The sequence below is a fragment of the Apis cerana genome, linkage group LG1 (assembly GCF_029169275.1).
Source record: "Apis cerana isolate GH-2021 linkage group LG1, AcerK_1.0, whole genome shotgun sequence".
Taxonomy (NCBI): Eukaryota; Metazoa; Arthropoda; class Insecta; order Hymenoptera; family Apidae; genus Apis; species Apis cerana.
The window spans coordinates 9,688,220-9,712,056 of NC_083852.1; the positions used below are offsets into that span (position 1 = coordinate 9,688,220).

The 23,837-nt window shown below is 38.0% G+C and overlaps 2 protein-coding genes and 1 long non-coding RNA gene across 18 annotated transcripts in view; 2 read left to right on the forward strand and 1 right to left on the reverse strand.

The window, feature by feature from the left end:
- The first annotated feature begins 215 nt into the window (after positions 1-215).
- On the forward strand, positions 216-4,976 carry LOC108002965 (nucleobindin-2). 9 transcript variants are annotated; one of them, XM_062083991.1, is made up of 12 exons: positions 841-1,192; positions 1,450-1,488; positions 1,683-1,812; positions 1,885-1,989; positions 2,080-2,301; positions 2,383-2,479; positions 2,552-2,628; positions 2,699-2,801; positions 2,873-3,053; positions 3,116-3,272; positions 3,985-4,026; positions 4,215-4,976. In XM_062083991.1, exons 3-12 carry the CDS (start codon positions 1,687-1,689, stop codon positions 4,719-4,721), a joined length of 1,617 nt encoding a protein of 538 aa, XP_061939975.1. In that variant the 5' UTR covers positions 841-1,192; positions 1,450-1,488; positions 1,683-1,686; the 3' UTR covers positions 4,722-4,976. The 9 variants fall into 9 exon arrangements, with proteins under 9 accessions (XP_016920464.1, XP_016920463.1, XP_016920465.1 ...); XM_017064975.3 differs by lacking the exons at positions 841-1,192; positions 1,450-1,488 and adding an exon at positions 216-567; XM_017064974.3 differs by lacking the exons at positions 841-1,192; positions 1,450-1,488 and adding an exon at positions 591-689.
- Positions 2,869-23,837, reverse strand: part of LOC107993719 (protein bric-a-brac 2-like) — a 208,467-nt gene continuing 187,498 nt past the window's right edge. For 2 of the 8 annotated variants that reach the window (XM_062081994.1, XM_062081978.1), the window contains 5 exons: positions 20,938-20,995; positions 14,927-15,104; positions 13,904-13,989; positions 12,488-12,724; positions 2,869-12,385 (listed from right to left, as the gene is read on the reverse strand). In XM_062081994.1, coding sequence (XP_061937978.1) covers positions 11,889-12,385; positions 12,488-12,724; positions 13,904-13,989; positions 14,927-15,104; positions 20,938-20,995 — 1,056 coding nt within the window. In that variant the 3' untranslated portion in view covers positions 2,869-11,888. Of the gene's footprint in view, positions 12,386-12,487; positions 12,725-13,903; positions 13,990-14,926; positions 15,105-15,713; positions 19,403-20,937; positions 20,996-23,837 lie in introns of those variants that run through there. The other 6 variants (XM_028669277.2, XM_028669275.2, XM_062082094.1 and 3 more) reach the window with 3 other exon arrangements.
- LOC133667279 (uncharacterized) lies at positions 12,724-20,256 on the forward strand. The gene is made up of 2 exons (XR_009832618.1): positions 12,724-13,970; positions 14,962-20,256. It is a non-coding gene; the product is annotated as an uncharacterized LOC133667279 (long non-coding RNA).

Below are 23,837 nucleotides of genomic sequence, written 5' to 3' on the forward strand. Positions count from 1 at the left end.
AATTTCATTTATTGTGTTTCTTCTCTATATTTCTATGTTCTATGATCGTAATAAATCGTAGAGGGCGTAAGAAACATTTCAAAAGTTTTTTCTTCTAAAGGTTGGTATTTCTGAACATGAAATATGAAATCCTATAAGATGTCGCTTTTTGTTTCGTTTTCTATTACTGAATTGACATTGGGTATCGTATCTATTTTGTAATTCATCTATGGCTTAGTTCATGACAATTATTAAAAAATACTTATATTTTTTATCTATAGAAGAAAATTTCAGTTTAATAGAAATTCCATTCGTGTTTTATTTTACATATATCATATTTGTGAATTTATATGAATATTTTTTTTATTTTTTAATTAATTGTAATTTTATTGTATATTTCTTTTATCTTTCTGTTATATTTCGTTTAATTTTTTATCATATTATCTTTAAAAATATTAACTATTAGAGATAATTATTACTTTTTGGTCGGTTGATACTTTATTTAAAGTCGGTAATGTTGAAAATATTATCTAAAATGATAAAGAAGCAAGAAGACTGTTAAGAGTAGGAATCAAAATACATTAGATGGTAAGTCTATTGTATATTTTGTCTATGGTAATATTATTTTATATGTATATGAATACTACATATCAGATGTCTTCAGATAGTTAAAGAAATATCGTGAAATTATCAATATTATTCACTAAACGGTATTGATTAATATATATGTATTTTTCATTCATATGCCAATTGTTTATATTTTTAAACTTTTCATTGTGATTAATATCATTTAATTGTATTACGAAAATCGGTTCATGTAGCAAGTGAAAAATTTGTGTGCTATCTTTCCAGCATCAGTAACAATTCTACACTAAAATCACGTCATTATCTATTTTGGAAACAAACGTTATTATCATATATCACTGTATTTTCTTTATTTACTGGTTCATATCTATTAGATTTTCTAATAGTTGATATTTCTATTTTATATATCATACGTTAAATATACAATATAAAACGCGTTCTTTCTTTTATCAATTAATATTATCACATATAATTATATTATTACGGTTACTTGTACGAGAAAATCCAAAGATTGTTCATTGATTAACTTTTAAGTCAGAATATTTATAATCAGTGAAAATTTATAAGTGTATTTGTACTTTTATTAAAGAAAAAAAAAGAAAGATAAAAAGAAAAAGAAAAAATAACGGTAAACAAGATATTGAAAAGAATTCTTTATATATATATTTTTACATGTGATTTCATTTAATTAATTTGATTTTAAATACAAATATTAGCAAGTTTATTTTATTATTATTATTATTATAATATTTGAGTTTTTTTTATCAAATTATTGTTTCTTTTTTTACGAAAAATGTAAATAAAGTAAATACAGTGTATTTTTAAGTAATTTTAATACTTAAATCGCCTAGTCAATTGTTATAATATTAAATTCTCATTTGATAGAATAATTGCAACATATAATCAAATTAGCATATTTTCCGGGTAAATACTCCATTAAGAAAACTTTCTCTTTTAAGCAACAGCTGTTGTGTGTTATAGTGTTTTATATACATTAATTCGTATTTTTTTTTAACGAAAACGCGATAAATCGAAAGATACAATCTAGATACAAAGATACAATAATTTTTTTATTATTAATTATTTTCATATATATAATATATAATATTTTGTTATAGAAACATGCAATATTTCTTATTATTTCTTCTAATAAGTGTGACAATCCATTGGTCAGTTGCACCACCTGTTAATCAAAAAAAAGATAAGGATCATGATAAAAATGATGAAGTTGAAGATGTGGAAGAAGTGGTATACTATTATTTGCAATAAAGCAATAATATTTAATTTTATTAATAGTTATAATAAAAATTCTTTACATAGGTAGATATGGAGTACCGTAGGTACCTAATGGAAGTTGTTCAAGCATTAGAAAGTGATCCTGAATTTCAAGCAAAATTGGAAAATGCATTGGATTCAGATATACGTGTAATTTAAAAAGAAATGACATTATATGCAAATTATATATAAAAAATATATTTAATGCAATATATATTTATAAATCTTCTTTTTAATTAGACAGGGAAAATAGCTGAAGAATTACAGTTTGTAAATCGTAATGTTAGAACAAGATTGGATGAAATAAAAAGAGAAGAATTAGAAAGATTAAGACATCTTGCAACCAAAGAAAATGAATTGAAGAATGGTTTAGATGTTGATCATTTAAAAATACCTGAACATTTAGATCATACTAATACACGTACATTTGAAATTCAAGATCTAAAAAAATTAATTGCTAAGGTAATATACTGTTAGTAAATGAATCAAGCTTGTTATTAATTATAAATTAAATACCTATAAATATATTGTTCTTTTATACAGACTACTAAAGATTTAGCAAAAGCTGATAGAAAAAGACGAGAGGAATTTAAACGGCATGAAATGGAAAAGCAGTATAAAGAAAGAGAAAAATTAAAACGTAATATTACAAAATGAATTAATAATTTAATTATGATAATATTGATTTTTTATATATTTTATTTTATTATAGAAATGAACGATGCAGAGAAAAAGAAGTATGAAGAAGAATTGCAAACAATGAAAGAAAAGCAAAAAAAACATGAACCTGTAAGTTATAAATATATTTAATATTTTTTTTATTCATTAGTCTTACTTTTTCTCATTTTTATTTTTGTAGGTACATCATCCAGGAAGTAAACAACAATTAGAGGAAGTATGGGAAAAACAAGATCATATGGAGAATGAAGAATTTAATCCTAGAACATTTTTTTTTTTCCATGGTATCATATATTATATTTTTATAATTATTTTTATGATATTTAACATAATTTATAAATAATTAATATTCAAGATGTTGATGGTAATGGAGTATGGGATCAAGATGAAGTTAAAGCTTTATTTTTGAAAGAATTGGATAAACTTTATGCTCAAGGAGCACCACAAGATGATTTTTTAAAACGAGCCGAAGAAATGGAAAGAATGAGAGAACATGTATTTAATGAAGCTGATCTCAATAAAGATGGTCTTATTAGGTATTTTATATATTTTAACGAAGTATCGATTATTTTATATTCATTTTATATCATTATTTCAGTTATGAAGAATTCTTGGAACAAACAAAAAAACCAGATTTTCAACAAGATGAAGGATGGTTAGGATTAGATGAACAACAAATTTATACTCAAGAAGAATTTGAAGCTTTTGAAAGACACAAGCAAGAAGAGATGCAAAAAATGATTGCTAAAGGAATGGTGAGTATATTAATATAGTAAAAATTATTGTGATTATTTGTCATCTGTTTTAAAAGTATGCATATTATGTTGTGCATACTTTTGCATGCTTATTTTTATTAGAATTTTTTTATGCTTAAATGTACACCTTTAGTTTGTGAAATGAAAATGAATGAACTAATAAATTTAGAAAAAATTAATTGTACGTTTTATTGAAAGTTATCGTTTTAAACCCGATGTTTTAAACGAACATTTTATTTTTATTTTTAAAAATAATCATTACATATTTTTATTAATTTTTAAATTTTTTTGAAAAATTTCTTCAAAATTTTGAAAATTCATAATGCTGTTTCTAAATTTTATATAATTTGTGAATGATACGAAACATTTGTGTTCGTTTAAAGTGATTGATTTAAAAGCTATAACAGTTTTTAAATCCATCTAATATAGTTTGTAAGAAAATGATTGTGCAAAAAATTAATTAACGAATTGTATCAAGTGCTTTAAAGTATTGGTAGAAAAATATTTATGCAATATTTTACTATTGAATAGTACTAATAATATTTTGTTTCATTATTTTAAATTTACAAATAGCAAAGGGTACAATAATGCATTGTGTTATTAGTGATTATTTTTTATCCACTTTAATGTTTTTTTTTTTAAAGAAGCATTGTTTATAGTGTTTTTGTAATCGATAATAATTAGCTTGTGCACTTTTTGTTGCTGTTATTAGCTACCACCACACCCAGGTAGTATACCGGCACAATCCGAGCCGGTAAGTAAACCTTAGCTTTTCAAAATATTTTTATCTAAAGCGAATATAAAATATAATATAAAAATTTTTTTAATAATTAATAATAATAATATAATAAAAAAGAAATAATAAAAAAATTTACATTCTATATTTAGCATATAAAAATAAGTAAAAATTAAAATTAAAATAATTTTGTTCATATTTTTCAGTTTCCATCACAATATGGACATGCACCAGTTGCACCTGGATTAGTTCCACCTCAAGTAGATTCAAATCAAAATGTTCTACATCAGCAACAATTTCAAAATCCACAATATCAACAACAGCCACAAATTGTAAATCCTCAGCAAATTCATGATCAAATTCAACAACAACAACAGTTTCAAAGACAAATACCGAATCAACAATATCAATATGTGCAAGTACCTCAAGAACAAAATCCTGTTCAACAGTTACACTCTGCACCTATACCAAATCAACAAAATCAAGGACAAGTTTTGGTTCAACCTCATCAATCTTTAGGTCAACAAGTACAAATTCCAATTCATCAACAGAATGAACATCCAGTTTCAAATTTGCAACAACAGCAAATAAATCAAATACCACACAATATTAACGTGCCACAGCAAAATAATCAAAATCAGCCAAATTTGCAATCTACACAGATTCCTACACAACAAGAAATTAATAAAGTACCAACTGATCAGAAAGTATAATAACAGGTAATATTTTTAAATCACATAATATGACAAAAAATTAGTCAAGATATGACAAGAAAGACGAAGCATTTAAAAAAAAAGTTCAAATTTTTTATCATTTTATAATATTTTTCATATCTTTCTTCGTTTTCGTTTTCTCATTAATTCCAGCATCTGTATGTATACAGAATACTAACATTACGTTTCATGAAAGATTGAAATATTAATTTTCCGCATTTATCATAAAATATAAATAAAAATATTTCAAAGAAATGTATATTTCGTTGAAAAAAACATTGTTTATTTTGGTACCTTAGATCCTTGTGAAGTAGTAATTCGTTTATTCTGTAGTACTAGAAGCAACTACGTATCTATAAAGAATCATCACGTGCATCGAATGATAAAAATTTAGGAGATGGATATGATGTGCGATTCAGTGAAAAAAAATCTTATTTAATTTCTCATATTTATTATTGCATACTGTTTATGTTAGTATATTACTTAGGTATACGTGCCAAATAGCAACTTAAATATATGATTGCGTGATTCATCTGTTTGTTTCACCCGTCAAGCACGGATAGGTAGGTAGGTGGGTAGGTAGGTAGGTAGGTAATGTAACGCTTACTCTACTATATATAAGGTGTATTTATAATTATAGCATATGTTGGTAGAACGTCATCTTACATGCTAATCGGTAATAAATAAAAGAGGAATTCGTAATGGGTGACAGGTTTTGCTTGCATCCGTGACTAACGTAAACTATTTCCAAAGCCTCGTATTTGAGGTGTTCGGAAGGAAACGGAAACAAACGTCGCTTCGCGATTCGTCACGGGTACACACACGTTTCGAGCGTTTTCTTAAAGTCACGCGCGCAACTATTCGTATAGTGTGTCGGTTTAATCAATTCGACTATCTACTCAAAAGAAATACTTTGTTTTTAATGTAAATAGAAACAATAGTAACTATAAACTATCGCCATCTGCAAAGAAACTTGCGTTTATCGTCATTTTTGGACAGCGAGCGTCTTCTATTGTAAGCTGCGACAATTTCGAATGAATCGATCGAGATTAGAAACTGAAACGAAGACAATTAGACACAATTCGCAGGTTCACGCGATCGAGGTTGAAAAGTGATAGAAACATGTATATAACAACCGCAATAACGATTCGGAGACATTCTCTAAATTTCGAGGTAAGAACTGGTCGGAAATTGCTACGATCAACTTCGATCGCGAGAGCGCATTACGTGGTCCTTTTCGATTTCGCTCCTAATTATTCGCGAGGCACTGGTCGGAGGCCATCTGCGCTCCTCAACTTTATTCGCAAGCGCCTTTAAAAATATTTATCCGTACCTTTTAGAACGCCTTTCTACCTCGTACTACATCGACCAATGCCTCGTTAGCGCACTATGGCGGCAAATTCAAATGAAACAGAGGCTCGGATCTTAAATTACATAAAATACCTTTACGACCGGACAAATAAATATATTACAGGTTACGATAATAAAGATGAACTTTGTCGTATAATAATGTTGCATCCTTCTATTTACAGTGAACGCGCGATTGTGCTTGTTTGTCGCGTAGCATATTGTGTGTTTCTTCTTTAGTGTATTTGTTCCAAGCTTTCGACATCACTTTATCTCTCCTCGTCTCTCTTTTCGTTCGCTCGTTTACATTCTTTCCATACACTTTTCACTCGGATCTCTTACCTTCTCCAGTACTTATTTTATCTCTCTTATATACTCCTTCCCTTTATCTTTTCTCTGCACTCTTTATTCGCTTATTCTTTCGATTCTTTCAAACTTTCTCTTGTTTCACATTTTTTTGAGCATGCGTCGTGTAATGTGTATATGTAATATGTATATGTATGTATATGTATATGTGTGTGTGTATGAGACATCGCTCAAAATGCGTGGGTAAAGTGGTCGGGTGCGCGTATGTTTGTGGACGCATACGTTGGATATTGCCCCACGACTGGGTGTATACGATTAAATAATCGGATTCTGAAAAATGTGCGGTTCTATTGTTCGACTAATAATTTCTGTAAATTAGGATGCCACCTATAGTTTAGTCTCGAATGTTTAGCCGTTACTGCAGCAGAATAACGCGTATCGTTCCACGTTGTCCTTCGACCGCGTTCCTTCCGCTGTCGTAACGTCCCTTCGTTAAACGCAGTTACGTGTTACATCCTGTAAACTAGTCGTAAATCGCGGATACAGGGATTACTACGCTTCGTTATCGCTTTACTCTTACGGCCTGCTTGGATTTTTTTGAATGTTTCTTTTTTCTCTCTCGCTCGCTCTCACACGCTCTCACACGCTCTCTCTCTCTTTCGCTCTCGCTCTCTCTCTTTCTCTCCATCTTCTTCTTCTCGTGTATACGTGTGGCGCGTATGTCGGGTCGATCATTATCATAATAAGACAATTACATCTCGAAGCTAAGGCGAAAATAAAGGAGAGATTCGGCGCGTGCACGTAATACATTTCAGATCCTGTATTCTTGAACTAGAATGAATGTTAAAAATTTCGTTTGCGATTGCAGCCGAGTGTGGTTCGCTGCCTCGTGGCCTGACGCGTCTCGCTCGCAAACTTTTCCTCCCCCCTCCCGTTCTCGTGATCCTATCGCGAGATCTTCCGCAAGACTTTCCACCCCTTCGATCCATCTTAGCCGGGCCGCGTTACATTTTTCCACTCGGATTCGCAAAGAAATCGGGAAGATGGACGCGCAAGATGGATCGAGAAGAGCGGGAAACCCGAGCGAGACGGATCGATATGCGAGCGAAACGTAAAGTAACAGGCAACGAGGACAAATGGGATAGGTTTATTCCTCGAAAGTGGTATACTAGTGTCACGCCTGTCCGTCCTTATGTTGCCTCGATAAAAATTCTAAGAGCTACTTTGTCTTCGACTCTAAGATCCTTACTTTTGTCTAACTTAATTCTCCCCGTGAACTTTTGTTTCGTCCTCGACGACGTTTGAACGGAAAACTGCATCATCTTCCTTCAACGTAAAACGCATCCAGCAGCAACCTTATAGCGTCAATATATCAATTTATGTATATATATACTTTTTTTTTTGTCTCATATATATTTACTTTACTTTGTGTCCTATATCAATAATAGCGTATTAGATGCATTTTTTTTTGTTCACTTACACTTTATGTATGTAATATAAGTATCTTTGTTTTTTTTTTTTCATCTGTTCACAGATATATCAAAAATGCGCAAACGAAAGATTCTCGAAATATCCATTCCCTCTGATAATTTAGTTACACGCTTCTCTCTTACTTTTCATTCCCCCCCTTTCCTCCCCCTGTTTACCATCCATCTTCGCTCTTTCTATCTCTCTTTCTCACTCTCACTCTCTCTTTTTCGCTCTCTCTCTCTCTCTCTCTCTCTCTCTCTCTCTCTCTCTCTCGTACAAGCGAATCAAAAAGAAACGTTTACGAGAATATGCCATTCAGGGTATTACCGGTGGTGGGTTGATCCAAAACAGAAATTTTGTCGGGTTTGCTTGTAGATTTTGTACATTCGCTCTACACGCACACAAAAGTTTCGTAGACACATTGCGTAATCGATGGGAAAAAAAAAAACAAAAAAAAAAATCCACTATCCCAACCAGATCCGATTCGAATTGATCGAGAACGGGTATCGATATTGTTTAAAATTAAAGCCAACAATTTTATTTATTTATTTATTCTTCTTTTCGCAAAATATTCGAGTTCCTCCTTTGATTATTCTATCCTCGACTGTAACACCGTGCTGTTTAATCCTCGCAGAAATCGCGCAGCGTCGCTAACACTTCGAGACGAGACGAAGAGAATATGTATACGTACTAAGGAGTAGTAATAGTTTTTGTTTTACGCAACGTCCCCACAAATAATTCTTTGTATCTTTGTCATCTGTACTTTTTTTTTTTTTTTTTTTTGCTTTTTCCCCTCTCTTTCATTTCTTTCTTTCATTTTGTTTCTTCTATTTCTTTTCCACTTTTGTCGGAAATGATTCATTTGGTGATGTGAAATTTCGAATGATTTTTTCATCACGTACAAGTGGTCACGGTCTACGGGACACGTAAATTTTTTTTTTTTTTTTTTTGTTTGAAAGGCACTTGCTACTTTTTTTTTTTTATACAATATTAATTTTAATCTTTTCCACATTCTCGCCTGTTCACATTCCCCATCCTTTTCTCTCGCACACTCTCTCCCTAACCCCCTCTATCGTTCCGCTAATTCTTTCTCGCAATTTCGTTCGCGGCTCTTTGAATATATTTTTTTTTCCCCCCCTTTCTTCTTCCAATTCCATCTCCTCGCTTTGACTCACGAGTTTCTTTTGCTCCACCCTGCCGCTGGTTTCGTTCAAATTTACCTTCTCGTTGAACACATTAAGCCTAAATCGTAATAAAATCTTTTAAATTCGCGATCTATCATTCTTCTTTTTTTCTTTTTTTTTTTTTTTTATCCTCCTTTCCTCAATCGATCGCTCTCTCGCGTGTCGTTCCGATTTTCACGAAAAAATAAAACGTGCTCGATCGGCACTTTTTTTCTCGTCGACCGAATATTTTTTTTTTTTTTTTTTAGTTTCATCCAAAAATCTTTTGTATCAAGAATAACGCGTTTTAGAGATTTTTCCCGAATTTAATTTTCTAATCGCCGATAATTAACTTGCTAATCGATTCCTCTCGGAACTTTCGTACAAACCGTTTAAAGCTTCCATAGGGGAGTGGCGCGAGAACAACGTTTTCTAAAAAGATTGCCTAAACAACGTATAACACGACGGATAGCCTATACGCCCCCATCTTTCTTTTTTCTTTTTTTTTTTTTTTCCTTTTTTTTTTTTCTCTCGAGCAAAAGCGAAAAGCGATGGTCTTTTCCTTTTACAGAAGGCCACTTCGAATTTTTTTTTCTTTTTTTTTTCTTTTTTTTTTTTTTTGTTTAATACTTACAAAGAGTCACTCGAACCAGTGTGCCAACTTTAAAAAATTTGCTTTATTATTTTTTTTTTTTTGTTGTTTAGAAAATTTCGTTCTCTCTGTCACACGTTCTCCCTCCTTTCTCTCTGTCTCTCCTATCCCATTCGCTCTCTCATTCTTCCCCATCCTGTCCATTTCACTTTCTCTCTCTCTCTCACTCTCACTCTCTCACTCTCTCACTGTCTTCCCCCTCTTTCTGCTCCTAGGATGACTAGGCTCCGGATACGAACTCGCTCGTAGACGTCGCACGAGATCTCTTGAACGGCGGTTCGTGGCAAGAACGATCGAGGAGTAGACGCGAATCGTTTGAGAGAAATCCCGTGCTGAATTATTGGGAGTTGACAATGTCGCGCGTTAATAATTCAACAATCGGTCCAACAATCCGATACCGATCGGTGGCCAGAATTTGAACGATTCCGGAAAAGGGAAGCGGCCGGTTTTTGTTTCGACGGCTACTCGACTCGTATTGTTCTTCGATTGTCGAGGATCGAGGGTCTTCTTCGTACGCGTAATATGTAAAATTTTGAAAAATAGCACGATCTTTCCGAAAATAATCCATTCATCCGCGCGCGCACGCATCCACATCAGATTTCACGCATCCAGATTTTTTTCTTTCCAAAAAAATTTCACTCATTCGTTCACGATATTACAGGCAATCTCGCGCATTTATCGACGCATTTTCTCTTGTTCCAAATTCAATGAATTTCGCGGTAGTGAGTCGTCATTAATTTTTTTTTTTTTTTTCTTCGTTTCCTAATCTCTAAACCTTATAATTTTTATACTTGGCATACCCCAAATATGGCAGGAAGGCAATCATTACACTTAATAAAGTACAGCAATCGGTTTTTTTTTTGTTCTTTCTCGCGTGCTGACGCGATCGCACTTAGTCGAACAACATTTTTTTTTTCTTTTTTCTCTTTCATTCCGTAGAGATTCAGTCGTCGTCGTTTTTTATAAAAATCGACGAACGGTCGTAAGAGAATTTTGTACATCTCTTTCGTTCTCGTAAGATTCTTTTTTTCCCCCGTTTTTCTTTATTTCCTTTTTTTTTTCTCTTTTTTTTTTTTTCGGAAGCGCAACGTTTCTCCAATCGATCCCCGCGTTTCTATGAACGCCCTAATTTCACCAGTCGTCACCCCTTTCGCAGCGTCTCGCTGCCAACTACACCTTATTCGCTCTCCACCGCCCGTAATGCACGGACGTTGGTTTCTTAATAAATCGGCGAGTCCCCGATATATTAAGCCGCGTCTCGAACCGCGGCGGGAATACTGGCTCGTGATACAAGATCTCACCAATTACTATACATTTGGCATATTAAACGTATGGTATATATGCATAAGATATATAAATCTCGAGTGTAAGCGTGTGTCCTTGTAGCACGCGAATTCTCCCCCCTTTCTCTCTCTCTCTCTCTCTCTCTCTCTCTCTCTCTCTCTCTCTCTCTCTCTCGCTTTTCTACGCGTCCACCACGCTTTTCTGACGCGCAGCCGGATGCCTCGCAAAGAAGAATGTCGCGGGTTCCTAATCGAGCGATTAGCTACGGAACGTTCTCTCTTAAAATAGGCGGCCTTGGAGGCTGCGAGCGGAGCTCGGTCGAGCGATCGCGATCGATGCTCGAGGGTGTCTGTCGGTCGGAGGAGGGAGGTTTCGTAGTATGCGAGAGATCCGAGGGGATTCGAGGGATCGAGCATCGATCGGGCGTGCGTTCCCTAAACATCGTCGCTTCCTCGACTCGCGGGACTCCCCTTCTCAATTCTCCATTTTCCCCTCTCTCCCCCGCTTTTGATTGTAAATCTCGTCGAACGATCTCGCGGCGAGATCGCTCTGATATATATATATATATATATGAATATATATATATATATACGAATATATATATATTTATACGTACATATACATATATATATATATATATATATACTGCAGTGTCGTCGCGAGGACGAATGATCGACCGAATACGGACCGTTCGAGAATGGAAGATGCGCAATCGGTGCTCGGACTCGACGAAATCGCGATTATCACCGTGCGAATCGTCTACCTTCGAATAATCCGTATAGCCGAGCGTCGCCTCCCCGTGGTTCTGCGCGATGCGTCGTCGACGGTTGCGACGATGGCAGAATCCTGTTAGGAGGATCGCGATGGAAGTGAGACGACGACGACGACGCTGTTCCGCCGATCCAATAATAATTAGCTCGTTCTGTCTCGAGCCTGCCTTGCTTACTATTCGCAACGCGAGTCCGTCAACGGCTCGAGTTTAACGGGGATCTTGTCCTTGTCCTTGAGCCCGTGCGGACTCTTCACGAGATCCGCGATATCCTCCTGAAAAAGGGTCTCCGGCCGCGGGCTGACGAAGCTTCGTGCAGGTTTGTAGGTCATCCCGCTCACGCCGATTCCGACTTCCACGCTGCTGGGTATGTGGCCGGGATCCATGAGGGGGCCGAGAGGGCTGGCGAGGGGGCTCTCCATCGGGCTCTCGGGCGGGCCGCCGCTGCCTGGACTTCCCAGGCCCAGGTTCAACGGCGAGTTGCCGGTGTTCCCGCCGTTGTTGCTGCCGATAAGAGGCCCGCTGTTGTTGTGGTGATGCTGGCTGGCTTGCATCGCCGCCTGTAGGTTCGACGTGAGGCTCGTGGACAGGTTGGTCGAGAGGTTCGTCGCCATCATGTCGTGCTGTTGCGAGTGCGCTGCCGCTACCATGCTGCACATTTGATGCCGCAGTCCTGTTGTACGCCGATGGCGGGCACCGAGAATGATTTTTTTCGTTGTTATTAATATTATTGTTATTGCGTTTAGACGGAGGGGAGAGGATTTTGCGTCGTTACCTTGGGCGACTGCGGCAACCGCGGCCGCGGCTGCCGCTCCGGGACTGACCGCGCCTTCGGGACCGTTGCAAGCTGCGTAATTGGCCAGGCCAGGATACATCGTTGGCTCTTCCTTCACCATGTGCGGGGAATGACCGTCGCGGAACACTACGGCTCGGATCACCCCGCGAATGTGCTCGTCCGGCCAAACGCCCAGCAGAATCCTTTGCGGCCTGCCTCTACCTTTTGGGCGAAGATCTGTGGAGGAGCAGCCGAGAAATGATAAGTATCTTTTCTTATATTAATCGCATTGTATATTGTTTCGACTTTCGACTCGACGCGATCGATTCAATCGATTCGGACGGAGAGAAACGAATTTCTATTTTTTTCTCTTTCTTTTAGTCGATTTAATTTTTTCCCCGAAAATTGTATATTTATATACACAAGTCAGAGAAGAATCGAAGAATCATGTATAACTTGCTCGACGAGTTATTATCGTTTTCGAACGTATTTCGCACTCGAGTCGGGAGAATGTTATTATATGCGTATAATTTATGTATATTGGATTGGATAGGAAAGTTATGTCGGTTTTTGATTTTGCTAAGATAAACAGTTTCAAATGTGTAGCACGCGTTATATATTTATAATAAATTCATTTTATCCGCGTGAAATATATTCTATTTCCCGTCTAAACTTAGAAATCAATGTAAACTAACAATAAGCCGTTGTTGAACGCGGTTGAACGTAAAATATATCTGTTTTCAGTGGCATTTCATATGTATTATATATGAATTTAAATGCGATATAAATGCTGTATCGCTGCAAAAAAAAATATTTGCCGTTTGCTTTGAAAAGTGAACGTATCGGTAAACGTTAACAACTCTCCTAATCGATATAATTTAATCCTTTCGAGACGGATTTTTCTTTTTCGCGATGAACACAACGATAAAGGAATGTCTTGTCTCACAGCTTCACAGATTTGAAATATAAATGTAACTGATCGATAATTTAAAAGTTTATATCAACTTATCGGATTATTATAAGGATTTCGAACGTGATACTAAAATATCTGAAACACTTTTGACGCGGATTTTTCTATTAGACAATAAATTGAGAAAATTTCCGTAATGGGATTAAAATTTCACTTCTGATAAAATATTCTTGTCTCTTATCGATAATAAAAAAAAAAAAAGAGAAAAACTAAAATTCATATAAAAATTAATTTCAAACTGAACTTCTATTAATCTTTTAAAAGGGATTAAGGGTTGCTTTATATATACGTGAACAATAATAAAAAATTGATAAAAAATCGACATTTACATTTCCACCAATCCAATACGATACAATACGAAAACGAACGAGACAATTTTTCTAATACATATATTTTTTTCTCCTTTTTTCAGATAAATTCCTGAGGGACGAAAATGGTGAACTTACCAGCTCCGCCATCGGCGCTCGGACCTAGCATATTATGTACTCGATTGGCATACAACACGAACGTCGGGTAAGGGATGTCGTATTTCCTGTAACAAAATGTCACGAAGCGTCTCACAATCGGAAGAATTAAATTGCTTGGTACGATTGCAGATCGTTTTGCTTGGTCAATCCGGGTCAAGAAAAAAATCGATTCTCGTAAAAATTCTCGTAAATATTATCGAGTTCGTTCCGCGAAACATTGCCCGATCGAAACGCACTCGCGCTCGCACAAAGGAAAAAGAACCTTTAACGACTACGCGTTATTACGCGCGTACGATACGCGTTTTACGAGCAAGCTGTAAAAGTTCTTAAGTCGACCGCACGCCGAACCCAATGGCCAATTGTTTTCTCCCTGTTTTAACCCATTTACATCCGACACACATGGTTTACCGCCCGTGGTGGTAACCGCGATTCTCGCAACTAAATCATTTTGACCGAATCGCTCGAAACTTTCACGGCAAATTGTTCGCCCCGACAAAACAAACTGTAACGTGGCGGGAATTAATTTCGCTTAGCCGTTGAAAAATAACTGTGGCGGTAACTGAAAAACCGGGTGATACTTTTGTCTCGAGTGATTAAACCGATCGATTTTAACGACGGCACTCGCAAATATTGCGACGTTAATCGTTTACCCCTCCCCCTCGTTATAATAGGGGGATCGATTGAAAATTTCCACGGTTGCAACCAACGGTCCGATGAACTTTCTTAGTTTAATTTGTCTCGTCGCGCCGCAAATATCCATCTAATAATTCAATTCTTCTTTCTTCTTCCCTAAACGAAGGAGGGAAATGTCTCATGCAGATGTAATTCGACCGGATTAAGTAGCGGCGCGACGAGATTCGTTTTAACGCGAGAAATTCGGTTTCCTTTGATTTCGAAATTACTGAAGGGAGGGGGAGGGGAGAGAGAGACGTGAACGAAACGAAGAAAGAACGTAGTATTGCGTAGCGTATTGGAAAAGTTGATATAAGGGATATAATTTACCTAGCTGCTTGGCTCAAGGACAATCCTTCTTTCAGGACGCTGAAGATCGCCTCCGCCATCGTTTCCGGTCTCCAAGATTTGAGCGGGCCACGTTCACGAAAGCGCAGATTGTGGACCAGGCTCTGATTGGTGTTCCAGCATTTCTGCCACATCGATTGCAGCTGATACTGGTAGCTGTCTGCTAGTTTACGCCCCCCGTGGAAAAGAGAAAACAGAAAAAGCCGAGCGTTAGTACGAGTCGTATTAGTTGGATCAAGGGAGAGAAGATACGCGCGAATATAAAGATCTGGGATCGAATTAACAACAGCAACGATCAACTTTTCGATTATTTCCTCTTTTTCTTCTCTCTTTTCTTTCTTTTTTTTTTTTTTCCTCTCATTTCATATATTTCGTTTTCGTTATTCGTGACTCATCGGTTTCGTTAACGCGATCGATTCGAATCGATCGATCGAAAAGTTGATTCGCCGTGTTACGCGAGCGTGTAAACGGACGCGCGTCGATTCGCGCGAACGAATATATGCAAATGAATTGAAAGAATCAAATTGAATCGAATCGAATCGTTTCGAAAGCGACGACGATTCGAATTCGACGAAATCGATACAAGCCATACGACAATATAAATAGGGTAAATAAACCAGACGTAGGTAAGTCGAGCGAAGGTGCGAGTATCGTGTACTTAGGTTCCTTTGTAGCTGGTTGGGGCGTAGCGTACCTGCGAACAAAGTATTGAAAGGCAAGTTGCGGCGGGGATATGTGGGAGCGGGAAATAAACACTACGTGTCGTGTATACGTTAACGTATCGATTGTATTATCGTTGGCGTACAATCGTTATATAGAATAAAACAAAGAGGGAGAGAGAAGAAAAAAAAAAAGAGTGAAAGAAAAGAGAAAGAAAGAAGTTCTTAACGAAACAAGCTCGATCGTTAATAGAAAATATTTTGCTTAAACGTTACACGGTAATCGCAGTCTCGCGCAACCGTTTGGCATCTGCGCTTGCGCATGCGCAACGCGAGCGAACGAACGCGAGTATGATACGACTCGAATACCGGCTACGCCACGAACGGCTGGCCTCAATTCGCAACGATTATTTAATAGTTAACTTATTGGGTTTAATTGAGCATCCTCCAATTTGACGATTAATACAATTAATTGGAAAGAAACGCGCGCGTGCGCGTCGGTACACGCGTCGGTGCACGCGCACGCGTGTACGATCGAAATACCGAGTCGTCGGGCTTCTCGTTTTCAAACAGGATTAACTGACGATCGGACAACGACGAATAAACGCTTAGTTCTTTCTTATCGGAACAACTTGGTTACGCAACTTCCTATCTCGTTCTTCCTACGCAAAAGTTAACGTTTCCGAATCTCCGAGTCGGAGATGCTCTCGCAGTGAAGAAATAATATGATCGCCAATCGTGAAACGCGATTACATACAACTAGACAACAGCGCCACGAGAGATGGATTATAAATACAATTAAGAGTTGATAAAAGTTTCCCGAAATATTTTCGAGAGCTTATTTTTCGCTACTGCGCTCGCATTGAAAATTATTCGCGAAAAATAATCCTCCCGGAATCGTCAATAATTTCATTCTGAAATTCCATTCGCGTCTTAATAACAGACTTTGCGTATCTGACATATATATATATATATATTTTTCCACGGCGCGAAACATCATTACGGAACGTATTGTCGTGGCGTGCCACCACCACCAATTCTCCACATTAAAATCTTTTGTCGGAATCTCGTCAAGTGTGTCCTGATATTCGTGAAGTATTCCACGATGATCGGACAATAGGCCCGTGGTATACAATTACAAAAGTAATCGAGATCGATTTAACGCGATCTCCGTTCCAATTAAAGGGAAACGACGCATGAATATCAGTTTGAAAATTACCGCGACGCGCGAGGGCGGCTATCGTATATTTATCAACCGAGCCAACGGGGTTGACCCGTGTTACGCGATAAACGTTAAAAGGTTGTACCTCTCGTGTAACACGAGCGCTCGAAAGTGTCGTTTATTCGCTAATTGCAGAGAATGCTTACGAATGCAATGTTTCACGTGTTTCAAACGTTTTTCAGACAATATCCGCGATTTCTTTAATTCGCGAGAGTTTCGAAAGGGAGTTTAGAATGCGAAGGTGTACACCAAGTGGATAAAATTATAAGACACTCGGAAAACGGTATTACTCGTAATTACAGATCTATAAATCTCGAAATATTATAATGAATTTCGAATTTGAAAAAGAGAAAAGTACAATTTCAAACTTGGACGAAATTGTCAAAATCGGTTTTTAAAATTTTTTCTAATATCATTCCATTGCCCGTCTATTGCTTCGTATATTATTCCGCTAAATCTTCATTTCCTACGATATTAAAATTCAAAGATTCCCCGATCTAAAATTGGAAAATTATATTTTTAGTAATAAAAAGTCATCGTGATACGTATATTTTTTTTTTCCAAATGTTAACGTCTTATAATTTTGTCCACTTTGTGTTTTCGGTTGTTTTCGGTGAGCGTAGAATTTCGACGTTCTCGAGTTGCATATTTCTCATATTCTAGCGATTTTTTTTTTTTTTTTTTTTGCATACAAAAATATAGAGAGCAGCTAGGTGTCATTCAACCATTTATTACGCAGCTAATTTACTTCGCTATTCACGTTGAAATACCTTAGCTAATGGAGAGTATCGTTACTAAATTCGAACGATTTTCAACGGAATATAAACGTACACATATGTTCTCGAGTCTGTGCTCGAGCAAACTTGCTCGCTTCCACAACACCTTCGCGCTATAAGCGAATGTCAAGTTGTTATAAAAGTTCCGTCGGACCATAGTGTGTAACTATACCATCCGCATCGGAATTCAAAATGTTTGCTTTGTATTACGCTTTCTTATTAGTACGTGTTCCATTGCAAGAGTACGAAGTTATGCTTAGCAATGCTTGCACGAAAAAAAAAAATTGTATCATTTCGTGGAATATGAAGGAAATCATTTTTATTTTTATTTTTTTAATCTTTTTTCTTTAAATTCCAATATAAAATCTACACGATATGTGCCGTATATAATCATTCCGACTGGCCAAAATCATTTTTACGACAGCCCGTTCTCTCCGTTCTCTCATCGTTCTCACAAATGCAAAACAAATGCTTTCGAACAAATTTTGTCTTTTTTTTTTCTTTTTTCTTTTTTTCTTTTTTTTTTTTTTTTTTCAAATGGAATGTTACAACAAGATCCATCCACTCAAATGTACATATTCGACTCTCTAAACGTGAGAGTGGGGAATAAATCGAAGAACAATTATGATTGTACACTTTGAGATTCACGTTGATATCACATTCGAATAAGATACACGATATTATAACATTTGATTGGTAGGATTAAAAAGTTGAAACGCTTTTATCGATCTATACCATATATTCGTGACGACGAAGGCTCGAGTCGCGGCGACTAAAAATAAAGATCGAATTTATTAAACTACACGGAGTGGAAGACATCGAGCAAAAGGCACTTGCTTATATCGCTGGAATAATCGTTAACCGCGATAAGGCGCAATATATTATTATTGCTTTAACTACAATATAAACGTTACCATTATCATTATTGCTACTACTTATTACGATGATTATGGTCCCGCTGCGAATGATGCACGCGACTTTGGACACGTTTCGGAAAAGAAAAAAAATTTGGTCCGCGAACCAAAGGATGGAATGCGCGTGGAATGTGAAAAATATCGATCGAAAGGGGAAATAATACGCGATATCTATCCCGTAATCGAAAACATTTTAACGTTTAAACGACGTTTGCAACAATCAGTGTTTCGAACCTGTTGTATTATTTCCATGGAGCGTAACCTCCGTGAAAAAGTTCAAGGATCGTCGCGGACAAAAAAAAAGGCACAAAGATTTACAAAGAGGCGAATCAATGACACGGAGACAGATAGATAGATGGATAGAAATAGAGAGAGAGAAAGAGAGAGAGAGAGAGAGAGAGAGAGAGAGAGAGAGAGAGAGAGAGAGAGAGAGAGAGAGAAAGTGAGAGGTCACTGATCGTTCTCGTTCTCGTCGTTGAAGTAAAGCGAGACTATCGAGTGCTTTTTACAGAAAGCCCACCACCAACGGAAACCAGAGAGACCGTTAAAGACAAAATTAGGATCACGTTTTCGCCTCAACTTTTCGACAAAGTTGAGGATCGCGTTCAATGATTTTTTCGTTCGCCGATTATACGGGCTGACGCTGATGTCGCAGCAGAACTCGAGCACGGCCGTTTCCTCGCTCGAGTTCAACCCCGCCTCCTCGAGGACCATCATCCTCTTCGTCTTTCCGAGGATGTTGTCGTACAATGTGCCTTTCGGTATCCCGTATTTCGTGGATGCCTGGGTGAATCGCATCTTCTGAGTAACCACAGCCTCGATCGCTTCCTGGAGATCGTGCCGCGTCCACGTGGGCGCCTTCAGCTTCAGCAGGGTTGAATAGTCAGCTAGAAAATAGTCAGGGATTTCGTCTCGTTTTTTTCGTGATACCCTGTGGCTGATACCCGACCCAGAGATCGACCGATCTCTTGGAGGAGGTAGCTGGCCGACGGACACGAGATACAGCGTTATACGTTCTCGCCGCCTAGATATTACCGGAAATACCAAACATCCAAACTCCCCCCCCACCCCAACCCATCCACGATTATTACTCTCCGGTCATCCGGTATCCCTTTGTCGTCTCCCTTTGCTCTGTTTGCGCACCATTTCTCGCTCCTCTTTTTCGTTTTTTTTTCCTTTTCTTTTCGTTCGAAAATTTCGTCGTCGATCCCGATCGAGAACGAATTTATCCGATCCGCGAGCACAGCGAAATCGAAACGGTAGGAAAAGAAAGGGTGACCGTGCGACAAAGCGGTGAAACGACGAGACCGCGGAATCCACGATATAAAAGCGTTCTATCATTACCAGAGGAAGATACCACGGTGAAGGATCGGGGGGAAGATTTTTAATCGAATCGAAGGAAGAAGAGGAAGAGAACTGAGATGAAATGACGTGGCCGCCATCCGTGTGAAATCACTATAAGATACTGTAATGGCGAGCGTGTAAAACGTTCCAAATATCGTGCAGCAAATATCGTTTACGAACTAAATGCCGCTAAGAAAGACGAGAAGCGCGTAAACGAGGAGATTAGGTCGGGATAAATAAGGGGAGGGGGAAAAAAATAGGGGAAGAATCGAAATGGGCGATCGTTGGAAGCGGCAACCCGTCGAACCGAGTTTTGATGCTTGTTTGATTCTCGCTGTGTTTTGCGAGAAAAAGTAAAAAAGAGAAATAGAATAAAATAAAAAAGGAAAGATTCGAACGAGCGGTAGGGCGAAAGGATACGAAGAGCAGCGCGAGTGGGAGAATTGGCTGCGAGTCGTGAACGTGTGTTGGTCCCATTAACGGGTGGCCATTCGGTTTTCTATCTAAATTACTCTATAATATATATCAAAGTAACGGGCATATTTCTGCGCTTTATTATCAGAGATAACAACCTACTGCCTCTATCTCATTCGTGTACCATTCTCTTTCTCTTCACTACCAGTTCTTCGTATTCTTCGTACGTACTATTCTCCCTTTTCTTCGGCGATCTCTTCCATCGACATTGGTCCTCGTCGTCTCACCGATTTATTCCAGCCCCGTTTCTTTTCTCCCTCTTCTTCTCGATATGTATATATATATATATCGTCATAATCCATTTCCGTCGATAAGGACAAAACCTGTATTATTCGTATTAACCTGAGGAGACACAAATTATCGGCAAGAGGAGTAAAAATCGCGACCGCGAGAATATTGAAAAGAATCGTTATGGACAATCGGTCTTCTCTAACTTTCAAGAAAGTAAGTAAGTAAGTAAGTAAGTAAGTTTCGAAGTGAAGAATCTCGAAGGAACGATGCGCAGGTTACGATCGTGTTACACGTGTTATCGTTTCCTGAAATGTGCTGCCGAGAGACAGCGAGGCACAGATTAGGTAGACGTGGAATGCGACGAACGACTTACCTGCTATACTCGATGTGGAGGCTCCGAGCCAAGCGTGGGATGACTCCAACAACTTGGCCTGAAACAAAAAAGGAAACGGATCTCGTTAGAAAATCTCGTTAGCCGATTGAAATCGAGTCGGTGGCCAAACTTCGAGTGGCGAATCGCAGTTTTTTTCTTTTTGTTTTTTGTTACAATCTTATCCCCGGCTCACGCACGTAAGAGTGAAGCCGCTTAACAAGGCTTGCGTAACTGTCAATAGAAAGATAATTGATACTTTTGTATCTAATTGATCTCGAAATGAAAAGAAATTATTTGTGCATGGAACGAGGTTAAAACTATTAAAAATCTTTTTACGTATCTTCTTTATTTAGGAATAAGTTCGAATTTTAAACGAGTTGGAAATTAACGAAGGAATAATGCTTATCTTGTGCATTTGATGCACGAAAACACAACTTTTCGACTCTTTCGAGAATATTTTAAATTTCAAATCGGTTAAATAATTCGCTGGTAAAAGCGAAGAGATAGATATGGCGATCTAGATAGCATGATATATGATCATTTCTTTACGCTATGTTATTAAACGTTGCCGTGCAGTGGTGTCTGATCTGTGTTCAATACCTCTTTCTTTCTTCCTTTCTTTCTTTAAAGTTATATCATTATAACAGTAACGCGCTGTCAATTATAGATATCTTTACCCTATACTCTTTTCTTCCTCCCTTCCTTCCTTCCTTTCTTTCTTTCTTTTACGAAGTTCGATTTCTTCGAAAGCGCAGAAACCAGCAACAACCAATCGTATATAATAACAGGTTTGATCACATTCTGGATTAAAAGACGCGCTTCCTTCCAACGATCTCGAAAGCCGCGCTCGCGAAAGGGTTAAACGCATTCGAGATTATTGTGGTCAAGGGGGTAGGAAAAAAGTCCATCGAGGTCGGAAGATGGTCTCTCTCGAGGGAGGGAGGGAGGCTTAGAACCGGAGGCTCGCGTCTCTGCCGACAACTTTACTAATATGCGAGTTTTTCCGAGTATAAAGGGGTTGCGAGACGCGGCAAAAGCGCAAGACACACGCAAAGTTAGCTCATTTGAAAAGTTTTCGTTCCATGGTGCGGCGGGCCGCGACTCGCGATTTCCGCAATACAGGAGAGATCGGAAACCGGCCCACCACCGACTTCTCTTCATATATATATATATATATATATCTATACATATACATATATATATAAAACGGAGAATCGAGCAGCTTCCAGGAGCTGCCTGCACACCACTCGGAGGCGGCTGACTTTCCAAATTAATTTTTAAGGGTCGAAGGGCCTCGCTGCTTCCTCATTTGACGATACGATCCTCTATCAAACCTCCCCCTCTCTCGCATCTCCATGGAATTTCGCCATGCCTCCGCTTCTTCTCGAGTCGAAAAATTGCCGCGAGGACGCTTATATCCGTGGAAGAGTACGCGCGCTCGTCGCGCTTTAAACTTTCCTCCATCCGCCGCCATCGCTCGGAGGAGGAGGAGGAGGAGGAGGAGCCTTTTTTTCCTCCGCATCCGGCATTCAGATCTCTTTTTCCCACGAATTCAACCGTTCGCCACTCTCGTGTTTATCTTGGACGAAACGAAATCTCGTTCGTCGCGTTTAAAAAACCTTCGGCCGCCGTTTCGTTTTCGCGGTAAACGCCGCCTATGCAAAGCCGGAAATAACAATAAGGGTAATAACGTAACGAGGCAACAAAAGGAGAGATAGAACAGAACAGATAAAGACTGCTGCATTCTATTAAGAAAGAGAGAGAGAGAGAGAAAGAGATGAGTCCGATTGTCGAGACAATAATAATAATAATAATAATAATACTTATAATAGAGGTAGGTGCGGCTGTGTAGCGAGTCAGAACCTTGAACGGGAGAAGATAAGGCCTCCGTGATTCGTTCTACGTTCCTTCAAGATGACGGTGTCTAATTTATTCAATGCCGGTACACGCAGGCCAGCGTTAAACTCTGCTGCCTTTCTCGTAGGCTGGTGCTCGTGGATTGGTCGTTGTTACTACGACGAACAATATCCGCGCTTCGTGCCTTCGTATGGCACAAATATACGTACACACGCGTACACGTGCACAATGAATAATTCGAAGATTTTGATCGTGGAACGATATCGCGTGATTTGGTAATAAAGAAACGGAAGAGGAGAGGAGGAAGACGGCGTGCACGCGTGTCTTCTCGGAGGAAACCGCAGCGCGGCGCGTGCAACGTGAGACGCGCAAGGGGAGGGAAATCGAGTTCGCCGCAGGTACAAGTTCATCGTTGTACACGCGTCGCATCCTGTCATGCGTGCATTTTTCATCGTCTCGTGCGGCTGTCGCGGGGTGCGCCTTGAAGAATGCACGTCGCACCGACCGCTGTATTAACAAGAAAATTGCTCGTCGCATTCTTTCGACTTTTCTCCCCCCCTCGAATTCGAGCGACGTCGACTATTTTTCCAGGAGAATTTCTTCAAGCGACTCGTTCGTACGTATAATTCGACTAAATGGATCCCCTCGTTTTCACTATTATTCGTGGTTTTTTGGGGGCGAGATTGTTTCGTCCGAGATATTTGTAATCTTCAATGGTCGAAGGGCCGTCGTTGAATTTAAAAAGAAGGCGAAGGATGAATGATTCGATGGACGTTTGATGATAAAATTATTGATACAGCTTGAAGAATATAAAGGAAACAATTTACCAGTAAATTGCATAACAGTGTTACAATACTCGGACGAAGGTCAAGTGATTTATGAACTGGAAATATACTTTTGCATTCACGATATACAAGATTTTCGAATCTTGGCGTCTCGGTTTTCCATCGAGTAGTGAAAATTGGACAAAATTTTTGGACAAAAATATCGACAAGTAACGAAACTAGTAAATACCGTGTTCTTTTTTTTCAATTAAGAATTCA